This window comes from Phocoena phocoena, chromosome 15, assembly GCF_963924675.1.
Source record: "Phocoena phocoena chromosome 15, mPhoPho1.1, whole genome shotgun sequence".
NCBI lineage: Eukaryota > Metazoa > Chordata > Mammalia > Artiodactyla > Phocoenidae > Phocoena > Phocoena phocoena.
The window spans coordinates 71358083-71377494 of NC_089233.1; the positions used below are offsets into that span (position 1 = coordinate 71358083).

The window sequence follows — 19412 nt, forward strand, 5'->3', positions numbered from 1 at the left end:
GCAACAGGAGTAGTTTGTGTGTTTTAAGACCCTAAAACTCCGACTACTCTGTACCCGTTGAAGACTAACAAAAATTCTAGTCTCTGCTCACATCGGTTTGAGCCAGCGAGACAGCTGCATTGCACACACGTCCACGCTCCCTCAGGGCAGGCACTGAGCCCTCCCCTGGGGAGAGGGGTTGCCTGTTTGTGGTTATCGGCGTCTGGTTTCTCATTTTCACGGCGACAGCAGGGCAGACCGTACTTGGCGATGGCTCTTCCGCATAAGCAGTTCCTTCTGCCCAAATGCCCTTCCCCAACCCTTGCCTTAATGAACCATTCTTCTCTCACTTTTCTGCTCAACGGGGACCCCTGTCTGCCCAGCTTCGGCCTCTCACAGCTCCCTTAAAACAGTTTATATTTTTATTTTTTGGTAGAATCTGGTCAGGTCTAACTCGCCGCCAGGGGATGCCCAGAGGCTGGTTCACCGCCACATCCTGGGCGTGGCACTGTTGCGCTCAGAGATGCGGGGCTAATCAAACAGAAAGAATTATCTCATATTCCCATCCTCACCACTACACCTGCCCACCCTCCAGTCTGGACCTCCCCGGTCTTCCAGGGCGCTGAAACCCTCCTATAATGCGCGCCGTGCCTAGAGTCCCGCGTTCTAAAAAGGGTGACACCGACCCACAAGAGCAGCCGCAGCCTCAGCCGCAAAGCCCCGCCCCGCGTCGGGTCACCGCTCTGCGCCTGCGCCCTTGGGATCAAGGCTGGGCCTTCCGCACTCTCCGCCGGAAGCCTCCACTAGTCTCCTCCCTCAGGGTGGGGCGAAGTTTGGGCCCTTGGGGCCTATCATTTTTATCAGGCTTTAATGAGACTGGGTATTAAAGGAGAAAATGAAATGAGTTTATCTTTGGCCTAAAGTTAATCCACATTCTATTTGGATTTACCCCTCATCTAAAATAATGGTACAGTCCCACATTAGTCCCGCCCCCTGCCCCCACCCATACTTCTCCCTCCTCGCTGGCTAGGTAAATCGGCCTCTTCCGTCCTGTCGTCATCACGTCGCTCCGGAGGTAGTTCCACGCTCGGGTCCACGCCCTTGCAGCGCGCAGCTTCGCCTCCGCAGTTGCTAAGCGGCCTTGGATACCAGGCCGCAGGATGCTGGGCGGCGTCAGGTGAAGATGGTGGTCACTGGGCTTCAGGTAAGACGGACTCCGACCGCGGTGGGCCGGCCGAGGTGTTGGGAATTGGCGAGGGCCTCGACGGACTGTCCGCGAGGCCGCTGGGCCTGTCTTAGAGAAAATCGAGGTGCGCTAGGGTAAAATAAAAGTGGGGGTGGGGGGCGCAGATATAGCCCCGGATCCCGGACCTCAGACTGGGCTCGAATCTAACTCGCCTTCGGCTGGGAGATGTTTAGTCATCCTGCTGAGTATGAAAGAGCATTGGACAAGAAACCATAATGTGACATCCTAGTTCCATCCCCTTTTTCTAGGAATCCTGCTCTTAGGAATCTGTCCTACGGCAAAAATGATTAATGGCAGAAGCAGAAATATGTACATTTCAGTAGGATCTACGATGGCAAAAAATTGAAAAGATGCTCATGAAGATTGAGTTTATTATGGCATAACCACGCAACCACTAACCTAATCAGAAGGCAGAATACAATGTTGTATGTACACACTGTGAAAATAAGCATAGACATGGATGGAATGGAACATGAAAAGATAGCTGTGGTGGGATCATGGGGGGATTTTTTTTTTTTTAACCTGACAAAATGATTTTAAAGTTCAACCTAAAAAATAAATATGTGGGACTAACAAGAAAAATTCTAAAACTTAAGAGGAATAAGAGAGATTAGCTCGTATCAGCACCACCAAGTATTATAACATACATATTATAAACCTGTAGTAATTAAAATAGTATGGAACTGGGCAGGAACTTACAGGCAGATAGGATATATAGAATTCATGATAAAATTCAGTTTTTAGGGATTATATAGGCAAGGTGGTATTTTAAATTAGCATAGAAGGGATGGATTGGTGTCAGGCAGCTTGCTAGTAATTAAAACAATAACAAAATTAAAGCACCAAAATAAAGTCCAAATGGACTAAAATTTAAGTCTTAAAAATTTTGACATCATAAAAGTACTAGGAGAAAGCATTGTTGGATGTATTTATAATCTTAGCATGGTAAAAACTCTTCTAAAGGGCTTCCCTGGTGGCTCAGTGGTTAAGAACCTGCCTGCCGATGCAGGGGACACAGGTTCAAGCCCTGGTCCGGGAAGATCCCACATGCCGTGGAGCAACTAAGCCCATGTGCCACAACTACTGAGCTCATGTGCTGCAACTACTGAAGCCCATGTGCCTAGAGCTCATGCTCTGCAACAAGAGAAGCCACCGCAATGAGAAGCCGGCGCACCGCAACGAAGAGTAGCCCCCACTTGCCACAACTAGAGGAAGCCCGCGTACAGCAACGAAGGCCCAACGCAGCCATAAATTAATTAATTAATTAATTTATTAAAAAAATAAAAACTCTTCTAAATATATCATGCAATCCAGAAGCCAGAAAGGAAAAGATTAATGCTTTCGACTCTATAAAATTTAAAACTTGCTGTGTGGCCTGCAAAATTCAAGCAAACTAAACCAAAACTACCAGCAGCTAAGTCTAAAGACAAATAAACTTATGGAAGTCTTTATTTAATGATCAATTAGAAAAATTTTAAACCCAATAGCAGAGTATATGAACAAGAAAAACAGAAAAAATACAAGTGGCCAATATAAACAGTGAAAGATGGCCATCTCACTAATTTCAAAGTGCAAATTAAAATAATAAGGATTTTTTTTGCCTATCTTATTAGCAAAGATTAAAAAAATTAAAAATAAGATTGTGTGGAAACAGAAATATATTAGCATTAATGGAAGTAAAAATTAGTACAATATTTTGGAGGGCAATTTGGAAATAATTTACTTAGTCATTCAACAGGTAAGAATTTATAGATATGCAAAGTGCACAAAAACATCATGTTCAAAGATGATGTTTGTAGTATTCTTTTACTAGCAAAAATTTGGGGGAAAAAACATGTCAATTGGTATGTGAGTGGTTATGTAAATTTCAGTACATCCATAAAATGGAATGCTGTGCAGCAGTTTAAAAAGAAAAGTGGTAGATCCGTGTATAGTGACATGGAAAGATATGAAAGGTCCCGGTTAGGTGAAAAAAGTGTGTTGCAGAATAGTGCATATGGTCCTATTTAGTAAATAAAACTATAAGTTACCATATGTATAAAAAGAATTTAGAAAACTATACCCCACATTTAACAGTAGTTAGCAGTGAGGAATCAGGTTGGAAACATGGTTCCCCACATTGTAGCGTGATGGCAGGGCAGGGCCATGGAAGTGGGCTGATGGGAAGCCCAGGGTTTGCCTTGGGTTTCTGCAGCCGTGATTATTCATTTCACTTTCAGCCTTTGAATTGTAGGGAAATTGTAGCTAAGTTGCAGCAGTGTACCTTTTTAAAAAATACATTTATTTAATTAATTAATTTGTTTATTTTTTGGCTCCGTTGGGTCTTCGTTGCTGTGCACGGGCTTTCTCTAGTTGAGCTGAGCAGGGGCTACTCTTCGTTGAGTTGCGCGGGTTTCTCACTGTGGTGGCTTCTCTTGTTGTGGAGCACGGGCTCTAGGCGCGTGGGCTTCAGTAGTTGTGGCTCGCAGGCTCTAGAGCACAGGCTCAGTAGTTGTGGTGCATGGGCTTAGTTGCTCCGCGGCATGTGGGATCTTCCCAGACCAGGGCTTGAACCCGTGTTCCCTGCATTGGCAGGAGGATTCTTAACCACTGCGCCACCAGGGAAGCCCACCTTTTCTTAATGAATTATAAGAAGTAGACTGTTGGTTCCTTTTAGGGTCTTTCTTTTGGAATATTGTTTATTGTTTCCCTTTTTTCTGATCCCTTCTTTTTTCCATAAGGTGACCATGGAGAAAGAGCTTCGGAGCACCATTCTTTTCAATGCATACAAAAAGGAAGTATTTACCACCAGCAATGGCTATAAATCCATGCAGAAAAGACTTCGGAGTAATTGGAAGATTCAGAGGTGATCGAGTGAATTGTTTTCCCTTCTAAGTGATGATGACAGCCTGCTTATAACACTGAAACGTCTTATTTTCTTATGTAAAATAGATTGTTTAGGTGGGAGGAATTCCATTTAAAGGTCGTTCAGAAAAAAATAAATGATTATTAAAACATATCTTTCAAAAATTGGCAATTAGCATATTATTAAGTGGTCCCCCCAAATCACAAATCAAGTAATTATTCCAGTTATACATATGCAAGTTTTTAAGAGGTTAGAGGCTTTCCCCATATTTTAACTTGGGTCAGTACTTTAGTTTAGGGAAAGGAAAAATGAAAATATCCGTGTATGTGTGTGTGTGTGTGGTTTTTGTTAATGGGTAAAGGATGTGTAATCATACAAGCTAATGGTAGAGCTGATTGAATTAGTAGTTGGAGGACTTCTTTATGCTCTAGTGTGGTTTAATTTGGACACCTTGGCTTATAGGTAGTGCTTGAGCACAGGCTGATGACTGGGGCAGACCTATTAGAGGGGATTCTCACTTTGGGAGAGAGGCTAGACCAGGTACCTCTAAATCCCTTCATTCCTGTGCCTCTGATTCCATACAGTCTAGACACTAAAATAGCTTATAAATTGGTTTAAATAATGGATCTAACACTTGCTTTTAAAATCATATTTCTAGCTTAAAAGATGAAATTACATCTGAGAAGCTAACTGGAGTGAAGCTGTGGATTACAGCGGGGCCAAGGGAAAAATTTACTGCAGCTGAGGTAAGAAATATCCATAAAGAAGAAATGTAGTGAGGTAGTTAGGAGCATGGGCTCTGAAATCCCGGGCTTAAATCCCTCTTCACCACTTGACTGCCTTAAGGTGGTCACTTCATCTCTTTCTTCATCATGGAGTTGTGATGATTAACTGAGTTAATGCATGATAAGTGCCAGACACATAGCGCAGGCTAACTCAATATTAACCATACTTCTTTGCCATGTTTTTGCTTTAAAAATAGGAAAATTCCATTTAAAATTAAACTGTTTTTTATTCTGTTTCATGGACAGACAAAGAATCGTTAAGTGTAAAACCCAAACAAAAATAACAAGTGTTGGGCTTCCCTGATGGCGCAGTGGCTGAGAGTCCGCCTGCCGATGCAGGGGACACGGGTTTGTGCCCCGGTCCGGGAAGATCCCACATACTGCGGAGCAGCTCCACAACGGAAGAGGCCACAACAGTGAGAGGCCCGTGTACCGCAAAAATAGTAATAAATAAATAACAAGTATTGGCAAAGATGTGGAGAAATGGGAACCCTTGTGCACTATTGGTGGAAAGGTAAAATGGTGCAGCCACTATGGAAAACAGTATGGCGGTTCCTCAAAAAATTAATAATAGAATTATATGATCCAGCAATCCCACTTCTGGATATATATAGTCAAAAGAATGGAAAGCAGCATCTCAAAGAGGTGTTTGTACACCCATGTTCATCACAGCATTATTCACAGTAGCCAAAAGGTAGAAGCAACGCAGGTGTCCACCAACAGATGATAAATAAAATGGGATCAATACGTCAATGAATTATTATTCAGTCTTAAGAAAGAAGGCAGTTCCGGTACTTGCCGCGACATGCATGAATCTTGAGGACATTATGCAAAGTGAAATAAGCCAGTTACAAAAGGGCAAACGCTGTATGGTACCATTCATATGGTGTACCTAGGGTAATCAAATTCATAGAAAGTTAAAGTGGTAGTTGCCAGGACCTAGGGGGAGGAGGGAGACGGAGTTATTTTGTAATGGGTATGAAGGTTTTGTTTTGCAAGGTGAAGAGTTCTGTAGATTGTTTGTACAACATTGTGAATGTACTTAACTTTACTGAACTGTACACTTAAAAGTAGTTAAGAGGGTAGATTGTATATTATGTATATTTTACCACAGTTAAAAAAGCAGAAAACCCGGAACATAGCAAGAGCCTTTCTCACAGAGACTTGGAAGTGCTTGGTGTTCAGGGAGGGTTGTGGGGAGGACGGAGGGAGTAGAGGCAGGGTGGGGCCGGTGTGGTCCTTAGACTTAGGTGTCCAAGGTCTCCTTCTCTTACTTTGGGTGAGGCCACGGGGAGGGGTCCACAGGGGAGCATTCCTGTTGTCCTTTTTTTTTAGATGTTGGGGGTAGGAGTTTATTAATTAATTAATTAATTTTTGCTGCGTTGGGCCTTCGTTTCTGTGCGAGGGCTTTCTCTAGTTGCGGCAAGCGGGGGCCACTCTTCATCGCAGTGCGTGGGCCCCTCACTATCGCGGCCTTTCTTGTTGCAGAGCACAGGCTCTAGATGCGCAGGCTCAGTAGTTGCGGCTCACGGGCCTAGTTGCTCTGCGGCATGCGGGATCTTCCCAGACCAGGGCTCGAACCCGTGTCCCCTGCATTAGCAGGCAGATTCTCAACCACTGCGCCACCAGGGAAGCCCCTGTCGTCCTTTTTTTTCTCAACCTGACTGCAAGGCCACCCTCTCATCTGGGAGGGGCATGGAGGGAGACATAACTATTTAATCAGGTTAATTGAGAGGAGGAGCAGGGATTATCATCGGGAATGTGGAGGTGACCAGCCACTCCTACCCCATGAGACCCCTCGGAAAGTACACACAGCGGGCAGTGGCCTGCAAAGGAATACTGTTGGGCTTTGGTCCCACACTCTGATAGTTTCTCTTCCACCTCCCTTCTCCAGCTAGGGAGGAAAGAGAGGTGTCCCCATCTGGGCCAAGGAGCAAGCAGCCTCAGGAAAGCCGGGGCATCCAGAGAAAGGGCCAGAGACCCACGCCTGGGCCTTTTTCCAAGAGGAGATGAGCGCCAGGCCAAACCTTTTTTCAGGCTTTCAGGGATGGGAAGTGGCTTCCAAAAGACAAGGGTTCCTTGAGAGGCAGATTTTGTTCTTTGGAACTTTAGCCTAATGTTCTCTCACCAGACCAGCCCCGGCACCATGTTTTCTCTTTCGAGTTGGAGTGAGGCGGGAAGGAAAGGGAGAAAAGTGTTTAGCTTCTGCCTAAGAACAAACATCCTCTTGTGTTTTTATGCTTCCACTGGGCTGATTGTAGTGGTCAGCAGAGGTCTTCATCCAGGGCAGAGATCACCGCTTTCCTGGTTATCGTTGCTGGTCTCTGAGGACTCGTAAAGGGTCAGTTCACACCTCAAGGGCTATGTAATCCCTCTTTGATGTTGTCCTCCAGAAACTTCTGTGACAGGACAGACATCATATGTCTGACATTAGATGCAAGAATCAAGCTAGAGGCGAGGCTGAATTCAGAGTCTTCCCCTGTTTCCCACCTCACCTCCACGGGCTCATCGCACTCGCTTAGTGGTGGTATTCAGTTATCTCCAGCAGCCCACGCCATGCTTCCCAACCCCGTCAGATCAAGGGCCACCTTATTACAAATGCCCCTTTATCATACTGAATTGAAAAGCATAGATAATATAACTCATCACCGTTTAAAAAAAAAGTTGATGCTCTAACTATATTAAAGGGAGATGATTTATTTAAAAAAATATGAATTTCAAATTGTAAATGTATGGGCATATATACTCTAGAAGAATATGTATGTTTTAGTGTGTTAATCCTTGAACTTACATACAGTTAGAACACTTCTTTACATTTGCCATCTTGAAACAAAGGCTAACTGTAAATCTAAGTATACAGAATCACCATGAATGGGACAGCCTGTTGTGTGGAGTCCAGAATCAGTGAAGTTTTGTCTCATTTGGGAGCAAGCCATCTTGGCGATGTTAACTGTTGCCCTGTATTTTCTATATTTAGGGGGTTGGGGGAGAGAAGCAAATCCAGGTTGTGTGCAAGAGGAAGAGGGCCATGCTGTAGCAGAGCTGCTTTGGGACAGTGGTTTCCCAAGTGGGATGCGTGTGATGAACCACTGGGGTGCCAGAAGGAAATTATTCATATCTTTATCATCCTTAAAAAGGTCCTTTTGGGGAGTTTTTGTTTTTGGCCACGCCGTGCGGCTTGCAAGATCTTAGTTCCCCAACCAGGGATTAAACCTGGGCCCTCGGCAGTGAAAGCGCCGAGTCCTAACCACTGGACTGCCAGGGAATTCCCTGGGGAGAGTATTTTGTAATGATATAAATATACATACTTTCTATACATATTGGAGCGCACATTCAAATTTTTTCCTAATGGGGTGCTTGAAGAAAGTTGAGAGACTGTTGGTCTAGACCGCCCACCCCAGGTGTTCTTAGGCTAGGTCAACAAAATCAGCCCTAGATTTTCTTCTCTCCCCAGCTTTGTGAAAGCAAGAGAGCTTTCCAAGAGATAGGTAGACAGCATGCCTTTCTTATGTGGTTTGATCAGTCAGTGACTTGAACAGAATTTGTCCCTGAGAGATGGTATGAAATGCCTTTATCCTGATATCCTTGGCTGGCAGTGAGGAAGAGGTATGATCTCTATCAGTAGTTTTCAAACAGGGATGGTTTTGCTCACTTCACACCCCCTCCCCCAACCCCCGGGGACATTTGGCAACATCTGGAGACATTTTTGATTGTCCAGAGAGGGTAGGTACAACTAGCATCTAGTAGGTAAAGACCAGGGATGCTGCTGATTGGAGGAGACCTGTGAGCTTCCTTTAGCTAATAGTTTTCCACTTTTAGTTTGCTGTCCAGATAGTCAACTTGGAAAATGTCATTTCAGTTTGAGTATTTTGGAGCTTTATACTAAAGACAAGTGTGGAAATCCTACACAGAGAGTAAATTTTATATTATCTTAATATAGATTTACGTTTAAGTGCCTTTATAGATTTGAAGTTGTTTCTTTTTCATCTAGTTAAGGCCTTTCTTTTTTTTTTTTTTTTTTAATTTTTATTTATTTATTTTTGGCTGTGTTGGGTCTTCGTTTCTTTTCGCGGGCTTTCTCTAGTTGTGGCGAGCGGGGGCCACTCTTCATCGCGGTGCGCGGGCCTCTCACTATCGCAGCCTCTCTTGTTGTGGAGCACAAGCTCCAGACGCGCAGGCTCAGTAGTTGTGGCTCACGGGCCCAGTTGCTCCGCGGCATGTGGGATCTTCCCGGACCAGGGCTCGAACCCGTGTCCCCTGCATCGGCAGGCAGATTCTCAACCACTGCGCCACCAGGGAAGCCCAGGCCTTTTTTTTTTTTTTTGGCTGTGTTGGGTCTTCGTTGCTGCGTGCGGGCTTTCTCTAGTTGCAGCAGGTGAGGGCTGCTCTTCATTGCGGTGCACAGGCTTCTCATTGCGGTGGCTTCTCTTGTTGCAGAGCACGGGCTCTAGGGTACACGGGCTTCAGTAGTCGTGGCGTGCGGTGTCAGTAGTTGTGGCGCATGGGCTTAGTTGCTCCGTGGCATGTGGGATCTTCTCGGACCAGGGCTCGAACCCGTGTCCCCTGCATTGGCAGGCAGATTCTTAACCACTCTGCCACCAGGGAAGTCCCTAGTTAAGGTCTTATTCATAGTAGTTTGGATAAGAGTCTTCAAGGTATATTCATAGATTGTTTCTTTTTCTTTGTGTAGTTTGAAGTCCTGAAGAAGTACCTTGATGGCGGTGGAGATATCCTTGTAATGCTAGGAGAGGGTGGGGAATCCAGATTTGACACCAACATTAACTTTCTCCTAGAAGAATATGGAATCATGGTTAATAACGGTAATTATTATTGTTGTTTTAATAGAGGCAGTAATTTCCTGTTTATTATTTATATCGTAGTCCTCTGGGCCTAGTAGTACAATGGAAAAAGCCCTGGGCTGTGAGGGTGCATGGTCCAGGATTCTGGCCTCACTGGCAGTCTGAATTTTCTAGTGCTAGGCTTCTTCCATTTATAAAATGAGAGAGATTGGAATATAGTTCCAGGATTCCTTTCAGGTCAAAATTTGTATGTGTCTATAATATCAAACTTACTTCTAATCTAAGAAATGCCTTCCTCTCTTTTTCCCTTAAAGATGCTGTGGTTAGAAATGTATATTATAAGTATTTCCATCCTAAAGAAGCTCTAGTTTCCAATGGAGTCTTGAATAGGTAAGCATATTGAAAACAGAAATGACTTTGCCAATGACTCTCCCCTTTCCTACATGACTCTTCCCTTCTCCCTCTCACACATTCTTTTCTCTGGCCCTTTTTCCTTTCTTGCCTTTTCTAAAAATTTTATTATATCATAGTTTATTTTATTATATTACTTCTCATCCATCAAATTACATTCCTCCTATCTTTTGAAAGCTTACTCCACATCACCTTTTTGACGATTAGGATATATTCAGTTGCAAGTAAAGAAAACCCTATTTGGATGGGATTAAACAATACAGAGACTTTATTGATTCATGTCATTGAAAAGTCGAGAACTAGGGCAGGCTTTGGGTATGGATTGACTGTAATATTCATAAGGTCATCAGGGCTCCAGTTCCATTTCTCTGCAGTTCTCTTGGCTCTGCTCTCCTGTTGTGGGGGAGCTGACTAGTTTTAACAGTTCCCAAATCTGTATCCTCATGCCACACCATTTAGGGCAAGAGCATATGCCTTGGTCCCAGCATTCCCAGCAATAGTAGACCTGGGGTTTGCTGTGACAGAAGGCATAGAATGCCCTGGTGGCACAGTTATGTCATATTCTCCACCCCTGGAACCTAGGATGAAGTCAGTTTTTTCTCATCCATTGGATCCTAATACATAAGAGATTTGAGAAAGTGAGAAATGAATGCATGAGGGGGCAACAACAGGGGCCTTCTGGGAGCTTTTCCCTATATTCCAAATGATTCATTCCACACTTGAACTTGCCAGGTACTCTGCTCGGTCTGAAGATAGAGAGTCTAGAACACAGGACTAGAATGCGGGTCTAGTACATATATGGACCTTTCCCTCAGGACTCAAGAAAGAGGAACTGATTCTTATATTTTCATGTTCACTTTTGCAGGCTTCCCAAAAGAGCTGTAGGTGTGTAGGAGTACCTTTATTTGATTTTTAAGAATGGTATTTTGAACAAGTCTGCACAGTACTTTTATCTAATTCATAGTTACTATTAATGAATGGATTGTGAAATTCCTAAATTTTTTTGTTTACTAGATTTTAATTTTTTTCTTCAAGGGAAATTAGCCGAGCTGCAGGGAAGGCAGTGCCTGGGATCATTGAAGAAGAGAGCAGTGGAAACAATGCCCAGTGAGTGTTTTCTGAGGCCACCTGAAGAGGACGTATTTGCCATTTGAAGAGTTTTCTTTTTCAAAGCGAAGCATTTTCATTTCTCATTACAAAAGTAATTCTCACCAAAAACCAGATTGATCAGTTCAAAAGGAAGAAAATAGAAGTCCTCTGGCGTAAATCCATGCCCCTCTCCCCAAAGATAATCCTTCTTAACAGTATTTAGATTTTTTTCGGGAATTCCCTGGCGGTCCAGCGGTTAGGACTCCGTGCTTCCACTGCAGGGGGCATGAGTTCAATCCCTGGTCAGGGAACTAAGATCCTGCATGCCGCACTGTGTGGCCAAAAAAATAAAAAAGGTATTCAGATTTAAAAATTTTTTTTCATATATAAAAATAGAGTTAGGTACTTTATCCTTTTTATGACTGGATTAAACTAGATGTATCCTAATCTACTCAATCTCCTATTATTGAACATTTAGGTAGTTTATAATATTTTGGTTTAATAATACCACCTAACATTCATTGAGCACTTACTGTGTCACAGGCATGTATTATTACCTCATTTAATCCTCACAACAACCTATAAGGTTGTTGACAAGATAACAGTTTAATTGCCCAAGCTCACTTGACTAGTAAGTGTCAGAACTGAGTTTCAAACCTAGGCAGTCTGCTCTAGGGCCTGTACTCTTAACTTCTTTTCCTTACTGTTATTATAAACAGTTTTATATTATCATAAATAACGAAGCACAAAGTGAACGTCTTTGTATGTACAATTTGTGCACTTAATGCTAATATCTTAGTAGGCCAGATTCTTAGCATTACCAAATGTGATGCATTGCCAAGTCACCCTCCAGGCTTTTGTAACATTTACAGTCCCTATGAACGTGCCCCTTTTCCCTCTCTTGCCAGCATGGAATATTCTGTTGAAAATGATACCACTTTATTTTAACTTGCAATTCTTTTTTCTTTTTTTTAATACATTTATTTATTTTATTTTTGGCTACGTTGGGTCTTCGTTGCTGTTCGTGGGCTTTCTCTAGTTGCGGAGAGCGGGGGCTACTCTTCGTTGCGGTGCGCGGGCTTCTCATTGCGGTGGCTTCTCTTGTTGGGAGCACAGGCTCTAGGCACGTGGGCTCTAGAGCGCAGGCTCAGTAGTTGTGGTGCACGGGATTAGTTGCTCCGCGGTATGTGGGATCTTCCTGGGCCAGGGCTCAAACCCATGTCCCCTGCGTTGGCAGGCGGATTCTTAACCACTGCGCCACCAGGGAAGCCCCAATTCTTTGATTATTATGAACGGGATGGCTTTTAAAGTCTACTGGCTGATTGTATTTATTCTGTGAATTTCCTGCTCACTGCTTTTTTGCCTGTTTTTCTATTGGTGGTTTGTCTTTCTTATTCACTTATAAGACCTCCATGTGTTGCAAATGTTTTTCCCAGTTTACCTTTTTACTTTGGGGTATTTTGCCCCATAGAAGTTGAATGTTTTTGTATAATTAAAGCATATTACAAAGCTCTAGTAGTTAGAATAATGTGATACTAATACAGAAATAGTGAAAAATAAATTTAAAAATTAGAATCAGATCCAAAATATGTGGAAGGTAGGGGTTATTAGTTTATAGTTAAAGTGACATTTCAAATTATTGGGGAATGAATGATTTTTTTTTTTTTTTTTTTTTTTGCTGTACGTGGCCCTCTCACTGTGTGGCCTTTCCTGTTGCGGAGCACAGGCTCCAGACGCGCAGGCTCAGTGGCCATGGCTCACGGGCCCAGCCGCTCTGCAGCATGTGGGATCTTCCCGGACCGGGGCACGAACCCATGTCCCCTGCATTGGCAGGTGGACTCTCAACCACTGTGCCACCAGGGAAGCCCTGGTATAATTTTGGCTAATCATTTGGAAAAACATTTCCATTTTCATGCCACGCCCCAAAATATATTTCAGATGGATTAAATCTTTAAATATTAAAAATGAAACCATAAAAAGCACTAAAAGAAACTATAGGTGAATGTTTTGTAATCTTAGAGTACAAAAGACCTTTCTTAGTATGAAACCAAGGTAAAGTCATAAAGAGGAAAATGTATAGCAACATATATCATAAGTTGACATTTTTGACATTCAAGAATCACAATCTGATTCTTGGTGAATAAGTGAAAGAACTGTGGACTTGGAGTTAGAAGGATTTAGAAGTTCCTGACTTCATGCCTTACTTGCAGCGTGACCCAGGGCAAAGTAACTCTTAGCTTCAGTTGCCATATCTGTGTAATGGGGACAGTATTAATCTTACAAAGTTCTTGGGAAACTCCAGTGTGGCAGTATGTGTGGAAGTGCTCTGTAAGGTAGAGGGCATTGTACCTTACCTGTGATGTGACCATCATTACTTCCTCAGTAGTTGTCGTGAAGGGCAGATGGCAGGTTGTTAATTTCCTGGGTCATCCCGGAAGCAGCACAGTGTCTTGGGAGGCTTTGAGGTGGGATAAGTAGTCCTGCTTTGTGCTTTGAAATATCTTGACCTAATGGAGTCTCAAGCTCTCATTTAGCCCCATTTTTTATCATGTCCCTTTTTCCTTCTCTTACTCAGCCGTAGCCGCACTGACTTTGTTCTAATTCCGTAAGTATGCCAAGCTCTGTCTCACCTTAGGGCCTTCACATATCTGCTCCCTCTTCCAGGAATATACTCTCCCAGCTAATCTTACTCACTCACACTTGGTTAGAAAAACTCCTGTATTTGTTTTGGGGGTGGGTGTTTAACCTTATGCTTAAAGTCTTATCAAAATGTCAGTCTGATTGATTTCTTAGTAATAATAAAAGAAATAGAGGAGTGTAAATAATAGCTTGACAATTTCTGTCATATAATCATTCTACCTTCCTCCTTAAGAATTATCTCCCTTGAGTGCATTTGGGGAAGGTGTGGGGAAGAATGTGCCCTGACATCCACAGAACTATTTCTCCCACTTACCTTTTCTTCCTCCTTGGCAATTGCTCATTTTTTTCTGTTCTTGTCCTGGAAATCATGGGCTGCACCCCCCTTACTGGGATACTACTGGGGTAGGGGCGGAAGGAGGAGAATGGGGAACATGGGGCAGGTACCACTTCTCAACCATGATGAGACACAGAAGTCATAGCGGTAGGTGAGACTTTACTGAAGGGATGGGGAAAACTAACACTGGAAGGAAATAATTTAAAACTTAAGCTAAAAAGAATGGTCTAAGAGAAAGGAAAATTAAAATCTTCATAAGGAACTTTTCATGGGTATTCCCTCTGCCCATTCCCCCTCCCCCCTGCCCTGGTTTCCAGTTGTATGCTTTGGTTTTAAGATTCTCGTTTCTTTCCTTTCTGAGGACACTTCCTTCAAACAAATACCTTTGCAGAGCTCCATTTTTCTTTCACTAAAACCCTAGCCCCTCCTGCAGGGGTTGACCTCCTCTAGGTCTGCACCCCACCCTTATCCCCTCCATCCCACACCCTTTCTAGGAGTACATTGCCCCAAGTACTGATTCACTCAAGACACTCGCAGTCTTTGCTAGGACAGTGGAGAGTAGAGGAGGGACTCCAAAGCAGGTCTGTGTAAAAGTGTCCAATGTGAGATAAATATATGCCTCTATTGATAGAAGCACTCAACAGGTAGCATACCCTTCTGATGACAGATACTCATTCTTAGAGATAACATCAGTCAAATTTATAAGGGAGAGGAAAGTATTTACATCTAAGACATTGTTACACAGGGCAGGCTCATGTATAGCTCTGGTTCAGTTCTTAGATGAGGCCCCCTCTTCTTCCTCTTCCTCTGTTGGGGCTACTTTAGTTCTTCTAGTTACAGTCATTTACACGTACGATTGTAAATTGTTAATTTATACTCACATTTCTTAAAATGCTTTATTAAACCTGTAGCTAGAGTGATACTAATTTTAAGTTAACAAACCAAAGCTTATAGAATATTTTCTGTTTGTTTGTGACTTGCTCAAGAAACACTGAGATTACCTTCAAAAAATTTTTATTCATTAAAAAAAAACCTTGAATATTTCTTTATTTCTTTCAGGGCTCTCACCTTTGTCTATCCTTTTGGTGCCACATTGAGTGTCATGAAACCAGCAGTGGCTGTTCTGTCCACAGGCTCTGTCTGTTTCCCACTTAACAGACCCATCCTGGCTTTCTATCACTCGAAGGTACAGCCTTTCTTAGATAAGGGTGGATATGTAATTTTTATTACTGAAATAGTAAGAACTACTTTAGTTTCCATGGGGTTTCATATATTTTCTCTTTTTTTCTTTGGCTGCGCCACTATGTGGGATCTTAGTTCCCCGACCAGCTATTGAACTCATGCCCCCTGCAGTGGAAGCTTGGAGTCCTAAACACTGGACCACCAGGGAACTCCCATATTTTCTCATTGGTCTTCACAATAGTCCTGTGAAGTAGGATTTCAATGAACTACGTTTTACTTATGGGGAAACAGTGGATTGTCCAGTCATTGATGGAATCAAGACTACACCTAGCTCTTATTCTAGATCCAAAGCCTTTCCACTGTAGCATGAGGCCACTGTAGTATAACTGTCTCTGACTACCAGCTCTCACCCTCAGTGTAAGAGAATCCATTCAGAGAAAGGTTGAGTTAGCAACTGTACCACAGTGCACAGAATTGTGCTGCTGGTATTTTAGTGCATCCCAGGAAGACATACCAGAAGACTAGTTGTTCAGTTCTCATCCTGGAAACCCCACAAAATGTGGGAACAGGTGGTCCCAGAGGACACAGCCATCCTCATTATCACCCCACGTATCCACGGCCTTTGAATTCATGTTTGCTGAATTCACCTTCATCTGTCTACCAAGACTTGGAATTCACCAGCTGACCTCTCAGTTTTTCTCCAGAGACTTGCATGTCTCTAGCTACACATGATTCTGTTTTTCTTTGTGGGACCTAAGTATTACTTTTCCCTCTCATATTTAAAAGCTCTGACGTCATTTTTATTAGGAAGTAAATAAATGTCTATGCTGTGTTTGAAAGATGATATTTAGACAAAATTGGTATAGCTATTAATGGTAGTTAGTCTCTCCTAAACAGCAGGAAATACTGTTTTAAAATTAAACTGTTATTGGACTTCCCTGGTGGTCTAGTGATTAAGACTCTGTGCTTCCACTGCAAGGGGCACAGGTTCGATCCCTGGTCCGGGAACTAAGATCCCGCATGCCCCACGGCACGGCCAAAAAAAACCAAATTAACGTGTTGTTAAATGATTCAAGACGTGGAAATAACTGTTTACATTAAATGTCTGTTTATAGGCACAAAAGTAATGAGACACCATCTTAAGGGGCCTCTGGCAGTATAATACTAGAACTGTTGTAATTATTTGATTTTCTAACTGTGCACAGAGATTTTACCTGGCTTAATCAGTGGATTTATATGGAGCATCTGTTGGGTACAGAATTCTGTGCTAAGTGTGGTGATTCTTCTAGAATGCATGAGATTATCATGTGCTCATTGCCTAGCTATTTAAAGCCCATTTTCTCCTCCTGATAGGCTTTCAGTCCTGCCTTATAAACACAATCTTTCAGAGAGGTTGTTGCCTGTCACTCTTGTTGGTGAGAAGAAGCAGTGATCCCAGGGAGAAGCTCCATCTGGAACCCATAGCAGCGCCAGGCTAGCACCGGGGGGCGTTCTGCCTCCTTGCCCAGGGCCATTGCCTTCCTTGAGCTTATCATGGTCCTTTCTAGGTCTTTGGTTTACTGGGATAGACTCATTAACATTGAAGGAGCAAATTGGTCCTTGAGTAGACATACTCTTATAATTAAATAATTGGAACAAATTATAGACAGATGCTGGTAAAGGAAGCTGAAGACAATGGTAGAATCAGTCAGGACAGAATAAAGGGATTAAAAGACGATGTATAATCTATTTGAAATAAATGAGGTAGGGAAAAGAAAATACAGTTGACTCTTGAGCAGTGCAGGGGTTTGAGGTGCCAGCCCTCTGCACAGTGGAAAATCGTGTGTTACAGAGTCAGTCCTCTGTATATGCGGTGTGCATCTGCGAGTTCAACCAGCCACGGATTGTGCGGTACAGTACTCTTTACTATTGAAAATATTCGCTAGTAAGTGGCCCATGCAGTTCAAACCCATGTGCGGTACAGTACTCTTTACTATTGAAAAAATTCGCTAGTAAGTGGCCCATGCCGTTCAAACCCATGTTGTTCAAGGGTCAACTGTATACTAAGGAAAAGATACTATAAATCTGACTGTGAGTAGAGGTCTAGGTGTTTACTCACCTACAGGGATTCAAATCGCAGCCCAGTTCATTTAGTCACGTCCCGGCTATTTCTATAGAATTCCACCCAATTCACTTCCTATTCTCAGTAACCTATCTGTTTGCAGTGGTTATGGTATAGTAATCGTATTATTTTTCCTCTGAAGCATTTGCTTTTAATGTGGGACAGGTCAGAGTTTGTTTTGCAAATTTTGTTTTATTTACAGAATTTGTGCATTTGTAGCTCAACAACTCTGCTTAGGTGTCATTCTTTCCCAGCGTGGTTGCAGTTGTGCCTGTTCTCTGTATGCGATGTTGCTAGAAAATCTGATTTCATTTTGTGTTTTTAATATTGCACTGTTTTTTTTCTCATTACAAAAATAATATATGCTCATTGCAGAAAATTTTTAAATGCAGAGATGCAGTACTCTGAGGCAGCCCAGGCTGACGTTTTGATCATTTTCTCCCACTTTTGCTTGTGCCTCATTTTTGTTTACTTGCCTCACAGGCTTTAAACTCCAATAGCTGTACAACTGATGGTACACTTTTCTTTTAGCCTAATGTTATGACAGAAGCATTTTCCCGTATTATTGAGAAACCTTTCTAATATATAATTTAACAACTGGGGGAGGTTCCATTATTCTTAACCATATTTCTGTGGGTGGACATTTGGATTTGTTTCTAATCTTTTGTGATTATGACTATAAAGTTGTGCAGAGTGTTTGGTATATTTTATACTGCTTTGTTGCATTTGTTGACAGTTTCAGCAGCGTTGTGTCAAAGAAGTTACTTCACTAAACCTGACCAACACTGTTTGTAGTCATGTTTTTCTTATTAATCTGAGGAAAAAATACTTTGTTTTGATTTTTAAAAATTACTAATATTAAATTTTTTATTATTAACCAGTTGTTTCTTTTGTGAATTTTTCATGCTTGTGGCTTAGTTTTCTGTTTGGATCTTAAATACTGTTTTTTGGTATTCATAAATGTCTAAATCTTTATAGATTATCTATGGATTTGTCTGTTTTTTCCTTTAAGATTATGATATTCATTTAGAATTTCACTAACAATGGGAAAATACTGTCGAATGAATTCACACTGCTTTCTATTAATGTCAAATTGAAGGGTATAGAAGTGTCTAAATTGAGAAGCAGGCTGGAATATAGTTGTTATCATAATTGACATTTCTAGACCATTAAAATACCCATGTGAATTGGCATTTCTCAGTATATAAGACATTTGCTCACATGGTTGTAATGATAAGTGTTTGGGGACTGAAATGCACGTGGTACATTTTGGGATCTGAATATCTGACACTGCTTTGTCATCAACAGAACCAAGGTGGGAAACTGGCAGTGCTTGGCTCATGTCACATGTTCAGTGACCAATATTTGGATAAAGAAGAAAACAGCAAAATCATGGTAAGCTCTTCTCTTTTTTTTTTTTTTTTTTTTTTTTTGCGGTACGTGGGCCTCTCACTGTTGTGGCCTCTCCCGTTGCGGAGCACAGGCTCCGGACGCGCAGGCTCAGCGTCCATGGCTCACGGGCCCAGCAGCTCCATGGCATGTGGGATCTTCCCGGACCGGGGCACGAACCCATGTCCCCTGCATCGGCAGGCAGACTCTCAACCACTGCGCCACCAGGGAAGCCCTCTTCTCTTTTATCTAATGAATAATATGTATGATTTTCCTGTCATTAAAAAAAAAAAAAGTACTGCTGAGTTCATCTAGTCATTTAAAACCAGCTATTCAGAACCCGTTATACACCAGGCACTAAGGATACAAAGATGAGTCAGGCATAGTCTCTGCTCTAAAAAAGTATATAGGACACTGAGACAGAATGTGAGAGACAGAGAATTAAATCCAGAAGGCCGTGGCGAGCGTTTCTAAGCACACCACCCCGGGCTGGGAGCCACCCTGGAGAAGTGGGGAGGAGCAGACCCAAGCAGGGCCTCCCGTATAGAGCCTAGGAACTCAAACTTTCTTCGAAAAGCCACGGAGAGCCCTTGTAGAGGGTCCAGCAGCCTT

At 42.6% G+C, this 19412-nt stretch overlaps 1 protein-coding gene across 1 annotated transcript in view; it reads left to right on the plus strand.

Moving 5' to 3' along the window:
- The first annotated feature begins 1125 nt into the window (after positions 1-1125).
- Positions 1126-19412, plus strand: part of IFT52 (intraflagellar transport 52) — a 33389-nt gene continuing 15102 nt past the window's right edge. The window contains exons 1-8 of the mRNA XM_065892892.1: positions 1126-1183; positions 3946-4070; positions 4729-4816; positions 9546-9675; positions 9969-10044; positions 11101-11172; positions 15188-15314; positions 18720-18806. Of these exons, the coding sequence (XP_065748964.1) occupies positions 1163-1183; positions 3946-4070; positions 4729-4816; positions 9546-9675; positions 9969-10044; positions 11101-11172; positions 15188-15314; positions 18720-18806 (726 nt within the window). The 5' untranslated portion in view covers positions 1126-1162. The remainder of the gene's footprint in view (positions 1184-3945; positions 4071-4728; positions 4817-9545; positions 9676-9968; positions 10045-11100; positions 11173-15187; positions 15315-18719; positions 18807-19412) is intronic.